General features: G+C 52.7%; 1 protein-coding gene across 2 annotated transcripts in view; it reads left to right on the top strand.

Moving 5' to 3' along the window:
• The window catches only part of NUP214 (nucleoporin 214), a 78,923-nt gene extending 64,206 nt beyond the window's left edge, over window positions 1–14,717 (top strand). The window contains exons 31-36 of one of the 2 annotated variants that reach the window (XM_070430429.1): window positions 900–1,053; window positions 8,074–8,226; window positions 12,373–12,544; window positions 13,166–13,305; window positions 14,044–14,068; window positions 14,481–14,717. In XM_070430429.1, coding sequence (XP_070286530.1) covers window positions 900–1,053; window positions 8,074–8,226; window positions 12,373–12,544; window positions 13,166–13,305; window positions 14,044–14,068; window positions 14,481–14,514 — 678 coding nt within the window. In that variant the 3' untranslated portion in view covers window positions 14,515–14,717. Of the gene's footprint in view, window positions 1–896; window positions 1,054–8,073; window positions 8,227–12,372; window positions 12,545–13,165; window positions 13,306–14,043; window positions 14,069–14,480 lie in introns of both variants that reach the window. The other variant, XM_070430428.1, reaches the window with a different exon arrangement.
• The last annotated feature ends 2,823 nt before the right edge of the window (window positions 14,718–17,540 follow it).

Genomic DNA, 17,540 nt, shown 5'->3' with positions numbered 1-17,540 from the left:
CACTTAGCTCTAATATTAATGGCCCCGCAGGTCTGGCACTGGTCCTTCTAGAACCAATTTGCAGACAGAAATGAAGTGCGGTGCCTGACACAGCTTTGAGTCAGCGCACCCTAAGTTAGTGTCCTCGCGTGCAGGATCTGCGCACTTGGACAGAATTCAGCTGTGGTCGTCATTTCAACAATGGAGCTAATTTAAGCCTGTCCCTGCAGCGCTGGGAAAGTCATTATGAAATACAAGTGCTCAAACTGAGAAAAGACAGCGTAGTCACTGAGCAGCAGTTGCTGATGAGTTCAGCCAAACATGAGAGGAATCGAAATAAGGTGCCAGGATAGCCTAGAAATGTTTCCACACCTTTTCACATGGGGGAACGCTCGGGGGTGGTGTTCCTGCCTCTGGCATCGTGTCAGCAGAGACCTCTAAAGTCCCCACCCAGCGTGGCTCAGTGGTTGAGTGTCGACCTATGAACCAAGAGGTTATAGTTTGATTCCCGGTCAGGGCACATGCCCAGGTTGTGAGCTCCATCCCCAGTGCGGGGTCTGCAGGAGGCAGCCGATCAGTGATTCTCTCCGATCATTGATGTTTTTGTCTCTCTCTCCCTCTTCCTTCCTCTCTCTGAAATCAACCAGTAAATATATATAGAAAAGTTAAAGTTCCCACCCACCGTAAGTCATGTTTTCAGGGGCCCGCGAGTGTGGGCTAGCTGAGCACTTGATGTGCAGGAAGGCCCTGTGCCAGAGCCCAGCTTCTCTGTGGTGGCGAGAGCATCCGCACCAGAACGAATCAGACCTCGGCTGCTTTTCCGTTCATGCCAGCTGTGAGCGCCTCCTGTCCGCGGATGTGGCCTGCCGCTCGGTGACCTCTCACCCTGCCTGCTTCCTGCCCCTTTTGTTTTTCAGCAGTCGCCGTCCTCCAGTGGCAGCGTGTTCGGGTCTGGCAGCGCTGGAAGAGGGGGAGGTTTCTTCAGTGGCCTTGGAGGGAAACCCAGCCAGGACGCAGCCAACAAAAACCCATTCAGCTCGGCCAGCGGGGGCTTCGGATCCACAGCCACCCCAAGTAAGTGGAGAAAGTTCTCCCAACCCCGCCACCCCAATGCCAGTGCCATCCTCATGGTGTTATCAATGCTTCGCTGACAAGTATAGGACGGAAAGGCCTAGAAGGGCCTTTTAAAATACCTTACCCCCATGGCTTCTTGGCCTTTTACCTAAGATCAAGTGTAAAATATCTACCCCAAGGCAGTGTGATCTGTTGGATTTTGGTGTTTATTTTTAGTTTTTTAATGACATGTCCTATATAATCATGGAAAGACATCAGAGCTGCAGGGAGAGGGTTGAATTGAATTAGATTGAAATGACTTGGGATGGGTGCGGGCAGACAGGCCTAAGTGCGAGCAGCCGAGCACGCTGGGTGTGCTGGGGGCGGGGCACGTCTGGGTCTTCATTTGTGTCACACTCTGAATTGACTCTCAATCCAGCTGCTGTCAGAAGTGTCGCCCGACAGTGGAAGCCTTCCTTGCTTCTTTGTCTTATTTCAAGTGAAGCCGCATCTTTCTGCTGGCACTTCCTTCTCCACCTCATTGTTAAAGCACTTTATTGATCTGTCTCTTCATGGTTGGAAATGAAAGAAATTTATTTGTTTAAATCTTTAATATATATATATATATCTCCTGCTGCTGATGGGGCTGAGAGGGGAGGTTGGGAACCTGTCCTCTTTGTCTTAGCTTCGCTCATGCAATATGCCATACAGAAGGCTCCTCTGTGAACCGAGAGCGCATGCCCCATGGACAGAACAGATACTTCCTCAGTGCCTTCAGCTCCTATAGCTAAAACAAAACTCCCGAGTCCCCTGAAGTCCCAGATCTGTTATTTTGAGGTCGCTGTCCGACTGGTAGTATAAAAAGAGAGATCATGGTCAAGAGACACGTACCGTACCTTTTCATCTGTAACATTATGTCATCGGAGGTTTGGTTCTGCAGTCTGCAGTCTGCCAGGAAGAATTTAGAATCCTAGAATGAAGAGCTTTTAGAAATCGAGTCTAGTAGCTTTCAAAAACTGATTCTGCAGATGAACTCGTACACAGAATCCTGACTTGCAAGACAGATGAAACTAGCTTGCTCAGAAGTGGTGGTTGGAACCAGAGCCACACACGGGTGTTCCCCTTCCCCAGCTGTCACAGAGCTCAGGGCTCCCTGCACAGACTGAAAGCACGGTCCTTGCACGGCACTCTCCCTTTCCCAATCAGAACAAGCTCAGAGTGGCTCAGTGATTTCTTTGTTTTGGGTGTTTTTTTTTAAATATATTTTCATTGATTTCAGAGAGGAAGGGAGAGGGAGACAGAAACATCAATGATGAGAGAGAAGCCGAAACCGGTTTGGCTCAGTGGATAGAGCGTCGGCCTGCGGACTGAAGGGTCCCAGGTTCGATTCCGGTCAAGGGCATGTACCTGGGTTGCGGGCACATCCCCAGTGGGAGATGTGCAGGAGGCAGCTGATCGATGTTTCTCTCTCATCGATGTTTCTGACTCTCTATCTCTCTCCCTTCCTCTCTGTAAAAAATCAATAAAATATATATATAAAAAAAAAAAAAAAAAAAAATGATGAGAGAGAATCATTGATTGGCTGCCTCCTGTACACTCCCCACTGGGGATCAAGCCCTCAGCCTGGGCATGTGCCCTGACCAGGAATTGAACCGTGACCTCCTGGTTCATAGGTCGACACTCAAGCACTGAGCCACACCTGCCGGGGGTTTTTTGGTCACAAAGCCAGAAAGTGGCAGGTCTGGAATTCAGCTACATCTTACACAACGTGCCAGACAGCCTCCGGCACAGAACAGGCCCTTGGTAACATGCTGGTTAGAAATGTGGCTTTACCCTGTAGGTAGGTTATCTCCTGCAGGATTGTGTTACTAGCCTATTGCGTTAAAATGTAGGCTGGTCATATCCTTGTAAAAATTCCTTTCCTTCTGGCTGCTTCATCTCTTAATGCCACAGCTCTTACCTGTCAAAGGATTGCCTTCTCCCTGGGGGCTGGGCCGGCTCAGGAGAGCCCGCTGTGCAAACTCTCGCAGCTCCACGCTCGGCGACAGCAGGGAGTGTTTGTTTACAGTGCAGACTGGACGGTGGCTCCCCCAGCCTGTTGTTCACTGGCACGCCTTGTTTCTAATTCGGTAATTCTGGTTTAAAATAAGCGCATCTATTCTTGGCACCAGACACCTGCTGGTCTTCAGCTCCTGACCGTGGGCAGGTGTTACCCAGCAGTTTACTTGTGTGCCTCAGGGAAGTGTAAGTGCATCTGACAGGGTACAGGAACGACTTAACTTTTTTTTGCTTTTAAAAACTAAGTGTGGGATGGATGGTGATAGGGACAGGAGCCTCTGTCACCCCGAGGACCAAGTACAGGATAAGAGGCCCCAGAACTAAGGAAGCTGCTGCAGATCGCCTGGGCGACTGCAACACTAGACACTTCTGAGCACCACTTCCTCCCTGGGCTGTGGACGGCGGTCCAGGTTCTCCCTGCCTCTCAAACAGCCCTTTCCCTTTCCTTCGGTCTCTCTGTCATTGTGGGGTGTGTTCCCCATCGTCCTAGGTATTACAGTAGTCTCCAAACGCCCCTGCTTCCAGTCTCCCCCACTGGGGTCTGGAAATCCTTACCAGAGAGAGTGGCTTAAGATTCCGCTCTTATTTTGCCACGATCCCTACTCAAACCCTTTGGCAGCATCCCGCCGACAATAGCATAAAACCCAGCTCCTTCGGCTGAACTGCAGGGCTCCTTGAGCTGGCTCCAACATGCTTTTCTTTTCCTTAAAAAAAAAAAAAAAAAAATTAAGTGATTTTTTTTTTGAGAGAGAAAGATTTGTTGTTCCACTTATTCATGCATTCATTGGTTGCTTCTTGTATGTGCCCTGACGGGGGATCAAACCCATAACCTTGGGATATCAGGATGACGCTCTAATTAACTGAGCTCTCCGGGCAGAGCCCCAACATAGTATTCTGACTTTGATTCAGTTCCCCCAACACATTCTCCCTGCTACTCCCTCCACGCACCTGAACCTGCCCGTCCTTTAAGGGTGAATGTAAGTCCCTTCCTGTGGGCAGGGTGGCCTCAGGGTCACAGGGGCCCGCAGTGCCTCTCCCTGTCGGAATCCTGGGGCCCTCGTGTTCTGTTCCTTGACGAGACATGGAGCAGAAGGGAAGTGACCTTTATTGATCACCTGCTGTGTCTCTGGTCTGGTCACTTCTTACAACAGGACTTTTAGATGTGGCCGTCTCCATTTTGGATGCGGACTTAGGGAGTAACAGTGGCAGAGCCAGAGTTCAGTCTAGATGTGTTTCCAGGGCTCTTCTCCATCACGTTGCCTCCTGGGCTCTGGCTGGCCTGGCAGTGTGACGTCAGCCCTCCCAGGTGTGCTCGTTGCTCCTGGCATCACACATTCCCGTGCAGACAGTATCTGAGCACACATCGAGCTTCCAGCAGTTCCCTGTGTGACATTAGGGTCAGCCCTCAGGAGAGACCGGAATTCGCGATGACTGAGAAAGACGAGCTGTGAGCACCGCATGCTGAGGCCCCGCTCTGTACAGGCTTCTTCCTGTCTTCCCCAGAGACAGGACCAGGGCACGCTGAACCCTGGGGTCATTTCCGTCCACCCACGTGGCTTGTTGCCTGTGAGGACCGGCTGCCTCCCGAGTATGTCTGAGGACATGGATGGCGCCGTCCTCAGCACCTTTCTTTCTGTCCAGGGGCCTGGGAGGCTCCTGTGAGGATGAAGAAGCTGATGAGAATCTGTTGGGCGCACAAGGCTCCCTGCACACCTGTCTCTGAAGAAAATACCCTGAAAAGTGTCCGGGGCAGGTGCTTCTCCAGTCCCTTTCTCAGTGCGTGTTGTCCTCGTGAGTGCCCGGAGCCCTGCAGGGTGGACGGGGCCTGGTCTCTGCGATGATACTGACATGGTGATGTTAGGTGATGCTAGTATTTTTGCCAAATCAAAGACCAGTGAGGATCGGTGTGCCCGCAGCGGCGGTGGGGCTCAGTGCAGACGCCCGTTTCACCCGCACTGCCTTCCCCTCGCCTGCCTCTCCCCTCCAGCTGGTCGTCCAGTGGCTCCGCGGAGAGCAGTTTCTTACTCTCTAGCTTCCTCACAGGAACCTTACAGGGAAACGCTGTCCCAACAACCACGAGAGTCTCTACCACATTTTCAGGAACTAGAGACTCTAATTTGGGAGCCATAGGAGACAGCGGAGAGATACGTAGGCCACAGAAACAGCAGCAGATGTTGGTTCTGCCGCTTTGTGTCAGAGCAGCTCAAATAATTCCCAAAAATTCCCTACACCGGGCTTCTTTGGAGACTGCAAATGACAGCTGCTACAATGTGCGGGTCGCATTCTCGTTATCTTCACAAAATGGGAGGGATTCATGTTCCGCAGCTGACCTACTCTGTCTTACTGTATTGACCATGGCTGGGTGTGGCTGGAAGAAGAGTCAGAGACGGGAAGTTGTACTGCCTGAGGATCTCATGTGCCAGACAAGGTGCCCTACACACCCACCTCGTTAACTCCTCACCGCAGCTCTGCGTGTTCACAGCTGCTGTCCCCGTTTTCTGTGTGCGGGACGGGGGCGCAGGAAAATTCAGTCCTTGCCCAGCATCAGAGCTAGGAGGTACTCAAGCCAGATCTGAATGCAGAACTCGTGTTTGTTCCATTATAATGTGCTGTGAACAACTAAAAGATGAAGGAGTCTTAAGGAGATAAGGAATAAAGAAGCCCAAACACGCCCTCGCTGGTTTGGCTCAGTGGATAGAGCATCAGCCTGCAGACCAAAGAGTCCCGGGTTCGATTTCGGTCAAGGGCATGTACCTTGGTTGCAGACTTCTTCCTGGCCTGGGACCCTGGTCAGGGCTCCTGCAGGAGGCAACCAATTGATGTGTTTCTCTCACATCGATGTTTCTCTCTGTCTCTCCTTCTCTCTTCCATTCTCTCTAAAAATCAGTGGAAAAACATCCTCAGGTGAAGATTAAAAAAAAAAAAGCCCAAACACGTCTGAATGCTCTCTGGCCTCTCGGGAGTTTAAGTCTCCCAGCATTGTCCAGTAAAGTCATTTCACCTCTGTATTTGGAGTTTCTCCAAGAGGAGATCAAGCCCCTAACCTTGCATGTGTATTTGTTTGCTGTTTGAAATTTTGCATCGTTAGCACGAAGGTGGGAAATTGCAGTCCTCTGTTCTTGAAACACCAAGTTAGAGGAATGACTGAGACACCTGTTTTCGTCTCCAGTGTCAAATGGACTGCCACTGTCAAAGGTGACCTCCGGTTAGCTCATCACGGGAAGGACCAGACTGTTCGAGGGGACTTCCGGGTGGGATAAATAACCCTTGAACCCCCGAGAGGGTCAACACTCCCACTGTCAGGGCCCAGCTCTCAAACTGTCAGCAACAGTTTCAGAGAGCCAGTGACCATGTGGCCTGAGGCTCTGTTATCGGTGCCTGGAAATTTGAGCTGGCCGTGTCCCTGAGGTAAGGCTGCTCACTTCCTTATAATTGAAGCATCAACAGTCGAATCTCACACGGTGGGATCAGCAGCAGAGCGAGATGAGGGCCTTAGGTTGACAGGTTAGTGGTGGACTGCCTCTTTAGGCAGCTGACTTTGAGTGTGAAGGAACTGCTCTCCACCCCCTCCCTTCCATCACTTTCACTGAGCTCCTGACTGGGGGAAGCCTGGCATCATGAAGCTGTTTGTACTTCTCACGTGTGGGCATAGACTTGGCTCTCCTTTACCCACCAGAGCTTGTCATTGCAGCCTATTTATGCCTCTGCCTTTGGGCATCGACCTCATTTCAGGATAGCTTCTCCCTGCCTTCTGTGGATACAAACTCATTTTATTTTTTACTAGAGGCCTGGTGCACAAATTTTTGCACAGGTGGGGTCTGGCCGTCGCATCCTGATGGGAGCCGATTGGGCTGGGCCGGCGGCAGTGGGGAGGGGATGTGGGAGGTGGGCCAGCAGTGGGGGGTGGGGGGGTGCAGGATGTCGGCTGGACCCGCCCCTGATGGGGGGTTGATCGGGGGAGGGACCACGGGAAGTTGGGGGTTGCCGATAGGGACCCCATCCAGCCGGTTGGCCACCACAGTGTGCATCATATTGTCCGCCCGTTCTGCCATTCCGGTCGCTTGGCTTTTATATATGTAGATTATTATCATTATTATTATTATTATTATTATTATTACTAATCCTCACCCGAGAATATTTTTCCCATTGATTGAGAGAAACACATCAATTGGTTCCCTCCTGCACAAGTTCCAACCAGAGCCCAGGAAAGGGAGGAGCCTATAACCGAGGTACATGCCCTTGACCAGAATAGAACCCGGGACCCTTTGGTCTGCAGGCCAATGCTCTATTCACTGAGCCAAACCGGCTAGGGCTACAAACTCATTTTAATGAAACACCCATCTGTATGTGGTGGGGAAACGAACAAATACTTCTCACCCATCTTGGTTTTAGTAGTTAGTTTCCTTTCATTGTTGGAGCAGACTCAATGTGTATTTGAAGGAGTGACCCACTAGATAGGCATCTGGAACTTAGTTGAACTTCTGAGAAAGAGGAAATCAGACTGGAAGTCTTGCTGGCCTCTTCCGATCTCAGAACATCCCTGGCTCCCGTCAGATCAGAGGTCAGAGCCCCGGAGGTTTTGTTTGTCCGCTGTTCTCTGAGCAGACTGGGCAGCAGCCAGCGTGCCAGACTTGACAGTGAAAGCTGCGCTGGAGCCATGTGCTTGGTGTGGATGTGCTCAGATGGCATTCTGGCGTGAGGCTGCGCTGTTGGTCCCCATGGCGGGCGGGCCAGGACCTGCGGGAGCGCAGATGAGTTTCTGTGCCTGAGAACTGAGTCGGGAAATTCTGAGCCTGGACACCCATGTAATTAAATCCGGCCTCCAAGACCCATGCAAATCGGAGAAGGCGTGCATTGCTCTTCCTGCTCACTTCTCCCTGCTCCCAAAACACCCAGCTGAGGTTCCTTCCTTCTCTGGTGAGAAGTAATTGAGGACATTCTCCTCCCTCTGAGCTCCCTCACACATGTCTTTCATTTCGTCAGATACCTCTAACCTATTCGGAAACAGTGGGGCCAAGACGTTTGGTGGCTTTGCCAGCTCGTCGTTTGGAGAGCAGAAACCTGCTGGCACCTTCAGCGCTGGAGGAGGAAGCGTGGCATCCCAAGGCTTCGGGTTCTCCTCTCCAAATAAGACAGGTACTGCGGTCCTGCCCGCTGAGGTTGCGTCGTATGAGCTCAGATGCAGAGATGCTGGAAGAAGGGAGCTCTCTGGAGAGGTTCTCGAGGGAGTAGGATTGGCACGTGGATGAAGTGACTCCCACTTTATTTGTATTTTTATTGAGCATCTACTATGTTCCTCACACTGTTCTAGGTCTCCTGAGAAATGTTAAACAGCACAGAATGCATATTCTGTAACCCTTACGAGAACTTAGAGTCTTCTTGGGGAAGAAAACTTAAACATTTAGCAAGTGCAGGATGACCAAAGTAAGGGAACACAGAAGAAAGTGATCCCTAAAATGTAAACATGAAAGTGTCCTGAGTCGCTCATTTTCTTGGTGCCCATTGCCTGTCGCAAGCCGAACAGACTATTTAACTTCTGGCCGTATCATTTTGCCTTCTTTCCCAAGTCACTTGTTTTTTTGTTTTTAATTGAGTATAATAAACAAGTACATTAGATATACAGTACATGTACATATACAATATCAACTATTCACATATCATGAGTTAATTTTCACAGTTGGAAAATACCCATGTAATCGAGAATAAAGAACATTGCCAGCACTACTTCTTATCCCAGCATTACTTTTACAGTATACATTTGTGAATGGTGACTTTTTATAATCATGCATTGCATTTACAATTAAATTTTTAAAGAACATTGTATATTTAGACACAAAAATATACTTCGTTTCTGTCAGCTGCCTCCTCTGTCCCATTTCTGTTTCTGAGATCTGCATGGGTCTGCCTTCCTGCCCCTGTTGCATGGACAGTTGTGTGAAAGGATTTGTTTTAAGGCACAAGGCAAAGGAGGGATGTTTGCTGAGAAAGCGGTTCCTTCAAGCAGGCTCCCAGGGGTGAGCGGCAGGACACTCCCTTGCTCAGATGTGTGGGAGATTGAAATTCCGCCAGTGCCAGGAGAAGGTCCCACCGGGGGACCAGATGTGTAGGTGGCTCAGGATCCCACCTGGAGACCAGATGTGTAGGTGGCTCAGGATCCCACCTGGGGACCAGATGTGTAGGTGGCTCAGGATCCCACCTGGGGACCAGATGTGTAGGTGGCTCAGGATCCCACCTGGGGACCAGATGTGTAGGTGACTCAGGATCCCACCTGGGGACCAGATGTGTAGGTGGCTCTGACTCAGGACCACCCCCATTAGCATCTGGAATCCACTGCTTGGAGCACAGTCGCTGTGGTTTCCATAATGCTCTGTGCACTTTCCTCAGGCCTGTGGCCCGGCAGGTTTGTCTGGTGGCCAGTTTTGGATGCTCTTTTCCTAGAATTTAAGATGGACAAGAAATGGGCATTGCAGCTCTATTTTGCCCCAACCTTCCCGGCAGTGAATGATTTAAAAATGAAAGGGCTACAAACTCATTCCTCAGTAAGCAGGCAAATACTGTTTGACTAAGAGATTTTAGTTCATTAATTATCAAGACTGTTTTTTTTAGGGAACCTGATAATGTTTTCTTTGGTATGTTTTTCTTATATATTGTCTCTTATCCTGGGATCAGGTTGTTGATTGGAGAATCTGATGCTTTTAATTTTTCAATCTTAAAGAAAATGTACCTCCCTTTCAGAATATTTTTTCTACTTGATTTTTTGCCCCATGAAACCACCTAGTTCGAGGACTGGAACAGAGAGAGCCATCAGGCAAATACATGAGCTGAATGAGCGCGTGACCAGGAAGGGAAGGTGTGGGTGGGAAAGCCTGCTGTCCTGCTTCGGGACTTCGGGAGCTGCTTCTGTAGGAGAGGGGCCTCCGAGCATCAGCGAGGCTGCTTTCTGCCAAGGGGCCAGCCTTCCTTGACTGCTGGTTTGAAGGCATCTCTGAAAAATTCCAAAAGTGCCCATCCTCCCGCCAAACGATTGCATTCGGAACTGTGCTGCTGGAGATACTGGCGGGGAGGACAGGAGGAGGGACAGGCTGAAAATGACCGGGCTGCCACCCCAGTCCATGGGGCTCACCCCGCTGCTCCCGTGCCAGAGTTGCTGGGTTAGTGGCAGTGGGGGGAAGGGGGGGTGCACATACTGGTTAGATGCTAGGTGGTCTTTGAGTCACTCAGCCTTGTTCTAGTCCCAGCTGCACCATTTACCTGCTGGCTAGACTCAGACATGGGACATATCTTCACAGCCTCGGTTTGCTCACCTGTGAAGTAGGGATTCCAGGTTTTTGGGGTGGATTACAGCAGACTGTTCTACAGCAGCTGGCATGTGAAGGGCCATCAGTAAACCAGATATTTCAGTGTCATTGATTATTAGTACATTTCTGTTTCTTCAGGGGAAGAAAATCGTGAAAATAAGGCATCTAATAAAATCAAACCCCGAGAGTCGATCTTCAGAAATAAGACCAGGATGACTGTTCTCTCCCTGGCACACTTAGCCGTGACCCGGGCGAGGGGAAGTGTGTGTGCTTGTGCTGGTGTGTGTTCATCTCCTCCTCTCCCCCTGCAGTTTACTTTCTGTATCATTGTGACTTCTCATTTTTCACTCCCCTTCCACCAAGAAGCCGGCATAATATGGAGTGCAAGGCACTAGACCCAGCCCCCAGCATGTGTCTAGGAAGAGAGTGTAACTGGATCTGTGGTCAGTCCTAAATAATTCAGCGGCAGGGTTTTTAGCGCTTTTTCTTTTCCAGTCTATTATATTTGTAACCCAACAGTGCCCATTAGCATAGCTTGGAATTTCACTCAAGATTTTAAAAGTCAGAATGTTAACCCAAACGTGAGCCTTACAAAAAGTTCTTCTCAGTGGTGCAGCCACTACAAATGGCCCACCGGCTCATAACGGGTGGAAAGAACAGCGAGCTAGACCTGCAGCTGGCCGGCCCTCCCGGTCCAGGGGCAGAGGCTTGTGGTGGGATTCAGGCCAGGCTGACCCTCTCGGCAGATGTGCAATGGGCTTCACTTTCTGAAAGAGGTGGGAAGAAGCGAGGTCCCCTCAGGCTGCTTGCGCCTCAGCTGCCATCATTCCGTTCAGCGTGTGGCTCCAGGTCAATACTCATTTTAAGAAATATTCCCCCTTACGGCACGTTTCTTGTACTATTTTGTTCATTTCATTCAGCAGACTCTCACTGAGGGTCTCTGGATAGCCAAGAAGGATTTCAACAGTGTCTCGGGGATTGGGGACCCTGCCCGGGCAGAAAGGACAGTCAAGGAAGGACAGTCCTCTTCCCGCCTGCTGGCATCTCGGCCAGCCCAGCGGCCACCCGGGCACGCCTGACCCTTTTCTGTGCGGAGGCCGCCCGCCAGCCTGTGTTCCGTGAGCACAGACCGGGCCTGTGAAGGGGGCCCTGCTCGGATGCTTAGACGCTCACTCTGCTGGGCCGGCTGGCCGTGTGAGCACAGCTGGACACTGTGACCACTGTCATGCAGCAGCCCTCCTCCCGGGAAGAAATGCGGGTGCTGCTTTATGGGGGAGTAGTTCCTGACCCCAGAGAGGAAGCATTTCAAAAATTCTTCTGGACACACAGAGAGAGAAAGACGGTGGTGAGAGATGGGAGAGCCATTAGCTGTAAATAAATAAAAGGCCTGGCTGAGGGCCAGCGCCGAGCCGCTCACCTCGGCTGTCGCCCATTCGTTCTCCCCGAGAGGGACTCGAGCATCCGAGGCTGTGCCTCACCTGCGGTGCTGAGTGATAACCTGTCTGTCATCTCTGGCCGCGGGGCAGGCATTGAAGTTTCTGAGGACGGTTTTACCATGAGGAGTCTCAACACAGTGCAGCCCAGCAGGAAGGGACCAGAAATGCGCCATGTTGGTTCCGGGTGTCGATCTGATTTGACAAGACTTGGAGCCGACAGGCCCAGCTTACCTCTGGGAGGGACCGGGGAGCTCAAGGCAAATAGGGGGTCTGCGGGGTTCTTAGAATTCCAGGGAGCTCTCCCGAGTGGACCCCGGATCTCTGCTCGAGCTGGAGGGAGGCGGCTTGGTGGCTGGGTTTGCTTTGGGTTTAATTGGTATTTTGCTGCTAGAAGGGGTGTTGCCCTTTGCTGGAGGTCTTTGAGTTTGGATTCTAACGTATTTTCCCTTTTTTCTTCCTCTTTTGATTTGGTTTCTCACTGCTCATTGTCTTCTCTTCCTGTCTCCTCCTTTCTCCCTGTTCTGTTTGTTTGCCTCTGTTTTGCTCAGGTGGCTTCGGTGCTGCTCCAGTGTTTGGCAGCCCTCCTACTTTTGGGGGATCCCCTGGGTTTGGAGGGGTGCCAGCATTCGGTTCAGCCCCAGCCTTTACAAGCCCTCTGGGCTCGACGGGAGGCAAAGTGTTCGGAGAGGGTACTGCGGCTGCCAGCGCAGGAGGATTCGGGTAAGCCCCCAGGGAGGGGACCCAGGGACCCCACAAGCTCAGGCCGAGCCACCGTGTGGAGCAGGGTTAATGGGGGCCGGCTGAAGGTTTCCAGTGTGACGTCCCCGAGGAGCCATGGCCATGCCCTTTGTGAGGGCCCTGGTCTCTGGCCCCACAGACGTCGGAGGAGTCCTCGCTGCTGCTTGAGAGAGGCCCTCCCCGTGGCGGGAGTGGGCAGTGAGGACAGGGACACCTCACCTCGGCGTGAGAAGTAGACAGGGTCAAGGTCCAGGGAGTAGGCGAATAAATGGGGCGGGGATGTCGATAAATGGGAAATGCTGAAATGGTGGAATAAAATTGAAGAATTGTTGAAGACAGAACGAGCAAAATATGTAGTACTGCTTCATTTCCAAGCGACCTGCAGTGTCCAGACGGGCACAGGACTCACTGGACGAGCTGGATTGCGTCCCGTGGGCCTAACGTCGTTCCCCGAAGCAGAGGTGGTTGCTCTGGGCTCTGGCTGCTGGTTCACACCAAGCACGCGCCCTCGATTCGCGTGTCGTGCAGCCTGAGACCACGAGGCTGCCTGAGGCTCGGCCGCAGGGGCAGCTAGCGCTGACTGCCGGTTCCTCCCTGGCCCAGGTTTGGCAGCAACAGCAGCACCACGTCCTTTGGCACCCTCGCTGGTCAGAACGCGCCCACCTTCGGGTCGCTGTCCCAGCAGACTTCGGGCTTCGGGACCCAGAGCGGGGGCTTCTCCGGCTTCGGATCGGGCACAGGAGGTAGGCAGACAGCAGATACCCCTCGCCCAAGAGATGAGCGGTTTACCCGGCTTTCGGCGGAGTGTTGTCAAAGCTGGAAGTGCTTGAAGGGCAGGGTGTGGGGGCTTTTGGTTTTCAGAATGTTGTTTTCTAGGTTTAAAGTAGACTTATAACATTGTGTCATTTTTTACTAAATATTTCTCAAGATTTGAGAACCCAAGATAATAATCATCTCACTAGATACTGGTTCAGAAATCCAAGCCAGCAAACAAACAATAAGGTGTAGAGACCTTATTCACGAAACGCCTTTCATTTCGTTAACGCCCTGCTGCTTCAGGACTGGAGCGTCCATGCTCTGCTTCTGTCTGTGCCACACACGGCGGCTCAGAAGCCGGCGCCCTTACTCTTGTACAGATAAGACACAAAACTCCAGGGGCCACTTGCCCAGACCCCCTGGGTCTGCTTCTCTGGCCTCTCGGAGAGGAGGAAGCAAGTGGGTGGGAATGGAGAGAAAGCACACTTTCCTAACAAAATGGGTCTGTGTGTCACGGTGGGGCCACGTGAGGGGGCCCGACCAGAGACCCTCTGCCCACCCGGGCAGGGAGGAGGGAGGAGCCCTGGGGACATGAGCCAGCCCACCTTCCTGCCCGGCCTGCAGGAGGCATTCCGTGGGGGTGAAGGGAAGGGGTCTGGCCGAGGGTCCACCTTGGTCTTTCAAGTGTATGTGTGTTTTAACTTCCCGCTGTCCATCTTTTCCAGGATTCAGCTTTGGATCATCGAACTCGTAAGTATCTCCAGTTCTGAGTCATTAAATAGGATGGAAGAGTGTGTGGCCTGGGAAAATACTGGATCACCCAGTTTGCTCTGTGTGTACTCTCTTCCTGTTTAAAAGCTTATCCTGGAAGCATGGGGCTCTGCAGCAGGTTTGGGCTTTTGTGGATTTGCCCATCTTGGCAGGGATGTGGCAGGAGGTGCCAGGTCGTGCCTTGTCCAGGGCCATGTGCAAGAGCGGGAGGGGCCTTCCGGTCAGCAGAGCCTGGAAGGCAGGACTTGGGTGCCAGGCCCAGTAGCCTTATTTTGTGATCATCACTCTGCTTTGGTGGAGAATTGGATGACAGTGAAAATTCAGGGCCTAGACTTGGCGCACAGGCAGTCGCGTGCCGGAAGCTGACCTGCCTCCCCGCCCTTCTTTGCAGGTCTGTCCAGGGCTTTGGTGGCTGGAGAAGCTGAGTGGGTGTTGTGCTCCTTTCGGTTCCGTGACCATCGGCGTTCTCAGCTCCTCGTCACTGAGCAGCAGTCCTGAAAGCGGACATTCTCGTTGGCACACCCAGACAGACAGAAACAGCTCGGCAGATGCGCGTGGTCTTTATTTCATGTTGCTTATTCCCCCTCTGCCCCTGTTATTAAACTGTTTGGCTTGTTTGCATACAAAATGTAAGTGGGGGTTTTTTGTCTTCATTTTTTAAAATATATTTTTATTGATTTCAGAGAGGAAGGGAGAGGGGGAGAGAGAGAGAGAGAGAGAGAAATATCAATGATGAGAGAGAATCATTGATCGGCTGCCTCTTGCACGCCCCCCACTGGGGATCGAGCCCACAACCTGGGCATGTGCTGTGACCTCCTGGTTCATAAGTTGATGCTCAGCCACTGAGCCACACCCACTGGGCTATAAGTGGGTTTTTCAGGTTACAGCCAAGGACAGAGGTCTCCTTGTTTCTGTGGCTCTGAGAAGCTGGTGCACCTTCCCTTGGCCAGCAGGACGTCTTCAAGGACAAGCACGGGTGTCGGCCAGTCTCCCCATCTGCTCAGACCCAGGGCTCCACACAGGAAAGAGACTGATGGCTGCTTGTCACCTCCCAAGGCAATAACTCGTATCCTCTTGTGTCCTTTTTGCTGTTGGGTATTGGGACCCTCGGTGCCAGCTTTTTGGGTGGCGGGGAGAAACTCACACAGGTGCCAGCGGAGTTTCGGAAGAGGTCGTAGCCCCTTAGAGGTTAGATAGCCGGGAGGCAAACCTGGAACAGACCAGTGGTGCTGATGCCCGCGGGGCTGTCCTTGGAGCAGGCCCAGCTCATCTCATTGGCCCTTAGCGCCGTGTGTCCACAGCTGATGTCTTCTGCTCCGGAGGAGAGGCAGGCGGGTGATTGAGAAGACAGCCTTTATCTCCGTAAGTGATGGTGACATTGGTCCACACACTGGCCCACTGTTAACCACAGGGCGGTGACCCTGCGCGGCCCGGGGTCGAGGAGACGTGCTACTTCCTGGTGTCACAGCAGAGTGTTGGCAAGGCCAGCCCAGAGGTCCGACCTTCAGTCTCCACAGTGCCTGTCGGGCGGGGTCTCAGGTCTGGGCTATTTCCTTTCTTAGGCGGCGATATTGCGGTGGCTGACAAGGGCCCCCTCACAGCAAAGTAGGTGTGGGATCCCGTTATCTGTCCGCCCAGAACATGCCGCGCTTCATCTGTGGTCGTTAGCAGGGAGCATTGGAAAGGACAGTTGTCCATCTCACGCGCTGGGAAACTAAAATGCTGAAATGTTTTACTAACGGTTCACGTTGGGGAAGGTGAGGCTCACCGAGGCCCGTGAGCACAGCCTGGCTGCTGGTCCCGCTCTGCTGTGGGGTCTGACCCCACGATGGCACTGGGCGCCGAGTGCAGCCTGATCCCGCCCGCAGAGGAGTGCGATCCGCCCAGGGCCCCGGGGGTCGCAGCCTGCTCTGTGGGGGTCTGTCCCCACTGCCATCACCTAGGGCAGTGATGGCGAACCTTTTGAGCTCGGCGTGTCAGCATTTTGAAAAACCCTAACTTAACTCTGGTGCTGTGTCACATATAGAAATTTTTTTATATTTGCAACCATAGTAAAACAAAGACTTATATTTTTGATATTTATTTTATATATTTAAATGCCATTTAACAAAGAAAAATCAACCAAAAAATGAGTTCGAGTGTCATAGGTTCGCCATCACTGACCTAGGGCATCTGCCTCATTCAAAGAGCATGACCTCCGGAGTTTAGCGTGTGCCCTTTCGGTCCGTGTGGAACTGAAGAGCCTGCCCCCACCTGTTCTCACGAGGCCTCGCAGCCACGGAGCAGGGGGCAGTGCCTGGGACGCGCACAGCCAGGCACGGGCTGTTCCTCCACGTGGAGCTCCCTAGTCTACACAGGAGCTGTCCTGAGACAAAGGGACTTGAATTTTGATGGGCAGCTCATGAGGAGGCCGCGCTTGAAAGGGAGCACTGTGACTGGTGCCTTCTGCCTCGGTGTGTCGTCCTGTCAACCGACACGCAGGCCAAGCCAGTCTCCTGCCTGTCTGTCTCCCCCGGAGGCGCTTTTTTATAAATAGAAGCTGGTTCGGCCTAAACCCTTGACCTCAAATTCTCTGCCTTAATCCTCCATCGAGGTGGCATGTGGCAGTGCTCCACAGGCCGTATCAGCTGTGCGCGGCCGATAACGCCCAGCACGCACCGTCGGCGGGGAATGCGGTGCTGGCGTGGGAGCCCTCTCCGCTCCTTTTTTGGGGTCGATTACACTGGTAGGTGGCAGGGGTCATCTCAGAGCGCAGCCAGCCTGCAGCCCCTGAAACCCAAGCTTCTGGGTGTGGGCCGGGAATGCGCCGCGGCTCCAGCCTGCCCGGGAGGAGCCTTTCCCTGAGGGGGTGGGCAGGGCTGGGGTGAGTGGGGGCTGGGCCCCAGTAAGGAGAAGGGACCACAGCTGCTCAGGGCCGCAGCCACAGTTGGCTTCGCTATGTCCGTTGAGTAACTCAGGAAAGGCAGGAAGGAAAGGGGTGGCGGCTTAAGGAGCTGGTGGTTTTGCTTGGCTTTTCTAGATGTAAACGTTGTGTGTTCATAATCGGTGCCTCTGATGGCAGCAGGACAAAGGCCAGGAGTGGGGTTTCCCAGGCACAGGAAGAGCCCACATGACACATGGGCGTGGTCATGTCCCCTTCATGCCGATGCACCTGCGGCGGTCCCCTTGGCCTGGCCCGGCCCGCCCGGATTGGCCTGCTGCACGCCTTCAGTTCTGCTTTCTCCAGAGGCGTTTCAGGTCAGGCCTTCCGGGAAGGACGTGCAGCTGCCGCAGATCCTACCCCTCAGTAGCTCTGAGACAGAACCAGGCACTGGGCCTCCTCCTGTGAGGGCTTTTCCCTCGGGGTGAGATGGAGACTGGAGCACAGCCGGGCAGGGTGAGGGTGGGGGTGAGGGTGGGCAAGGTGAGCATCTGGCCCCATGTGCGTGGGTTTACGCTTTACAGGACCTTG

This window comes from Myotis yumanensis, unplaced genomic scaffold (assembly GCF_028538775.1).
Source record: "Myotis yumanensis isolate MYYU_CA2020_CCGP unplaced genomic scaffold, mMyoYum1.0.hap1 SCAF_12, whole genome shotgun sequence".
Classification (NCBI taxonomy): Eukaryota; Metazoa; Chordata; class Mammalia; order Chiroptera; family Vespertilionidae; genus Myotis; species Myotis yumanensis.
This window is presented reverse-complemented; position numbering and strand designations above follow the sequence as displayed.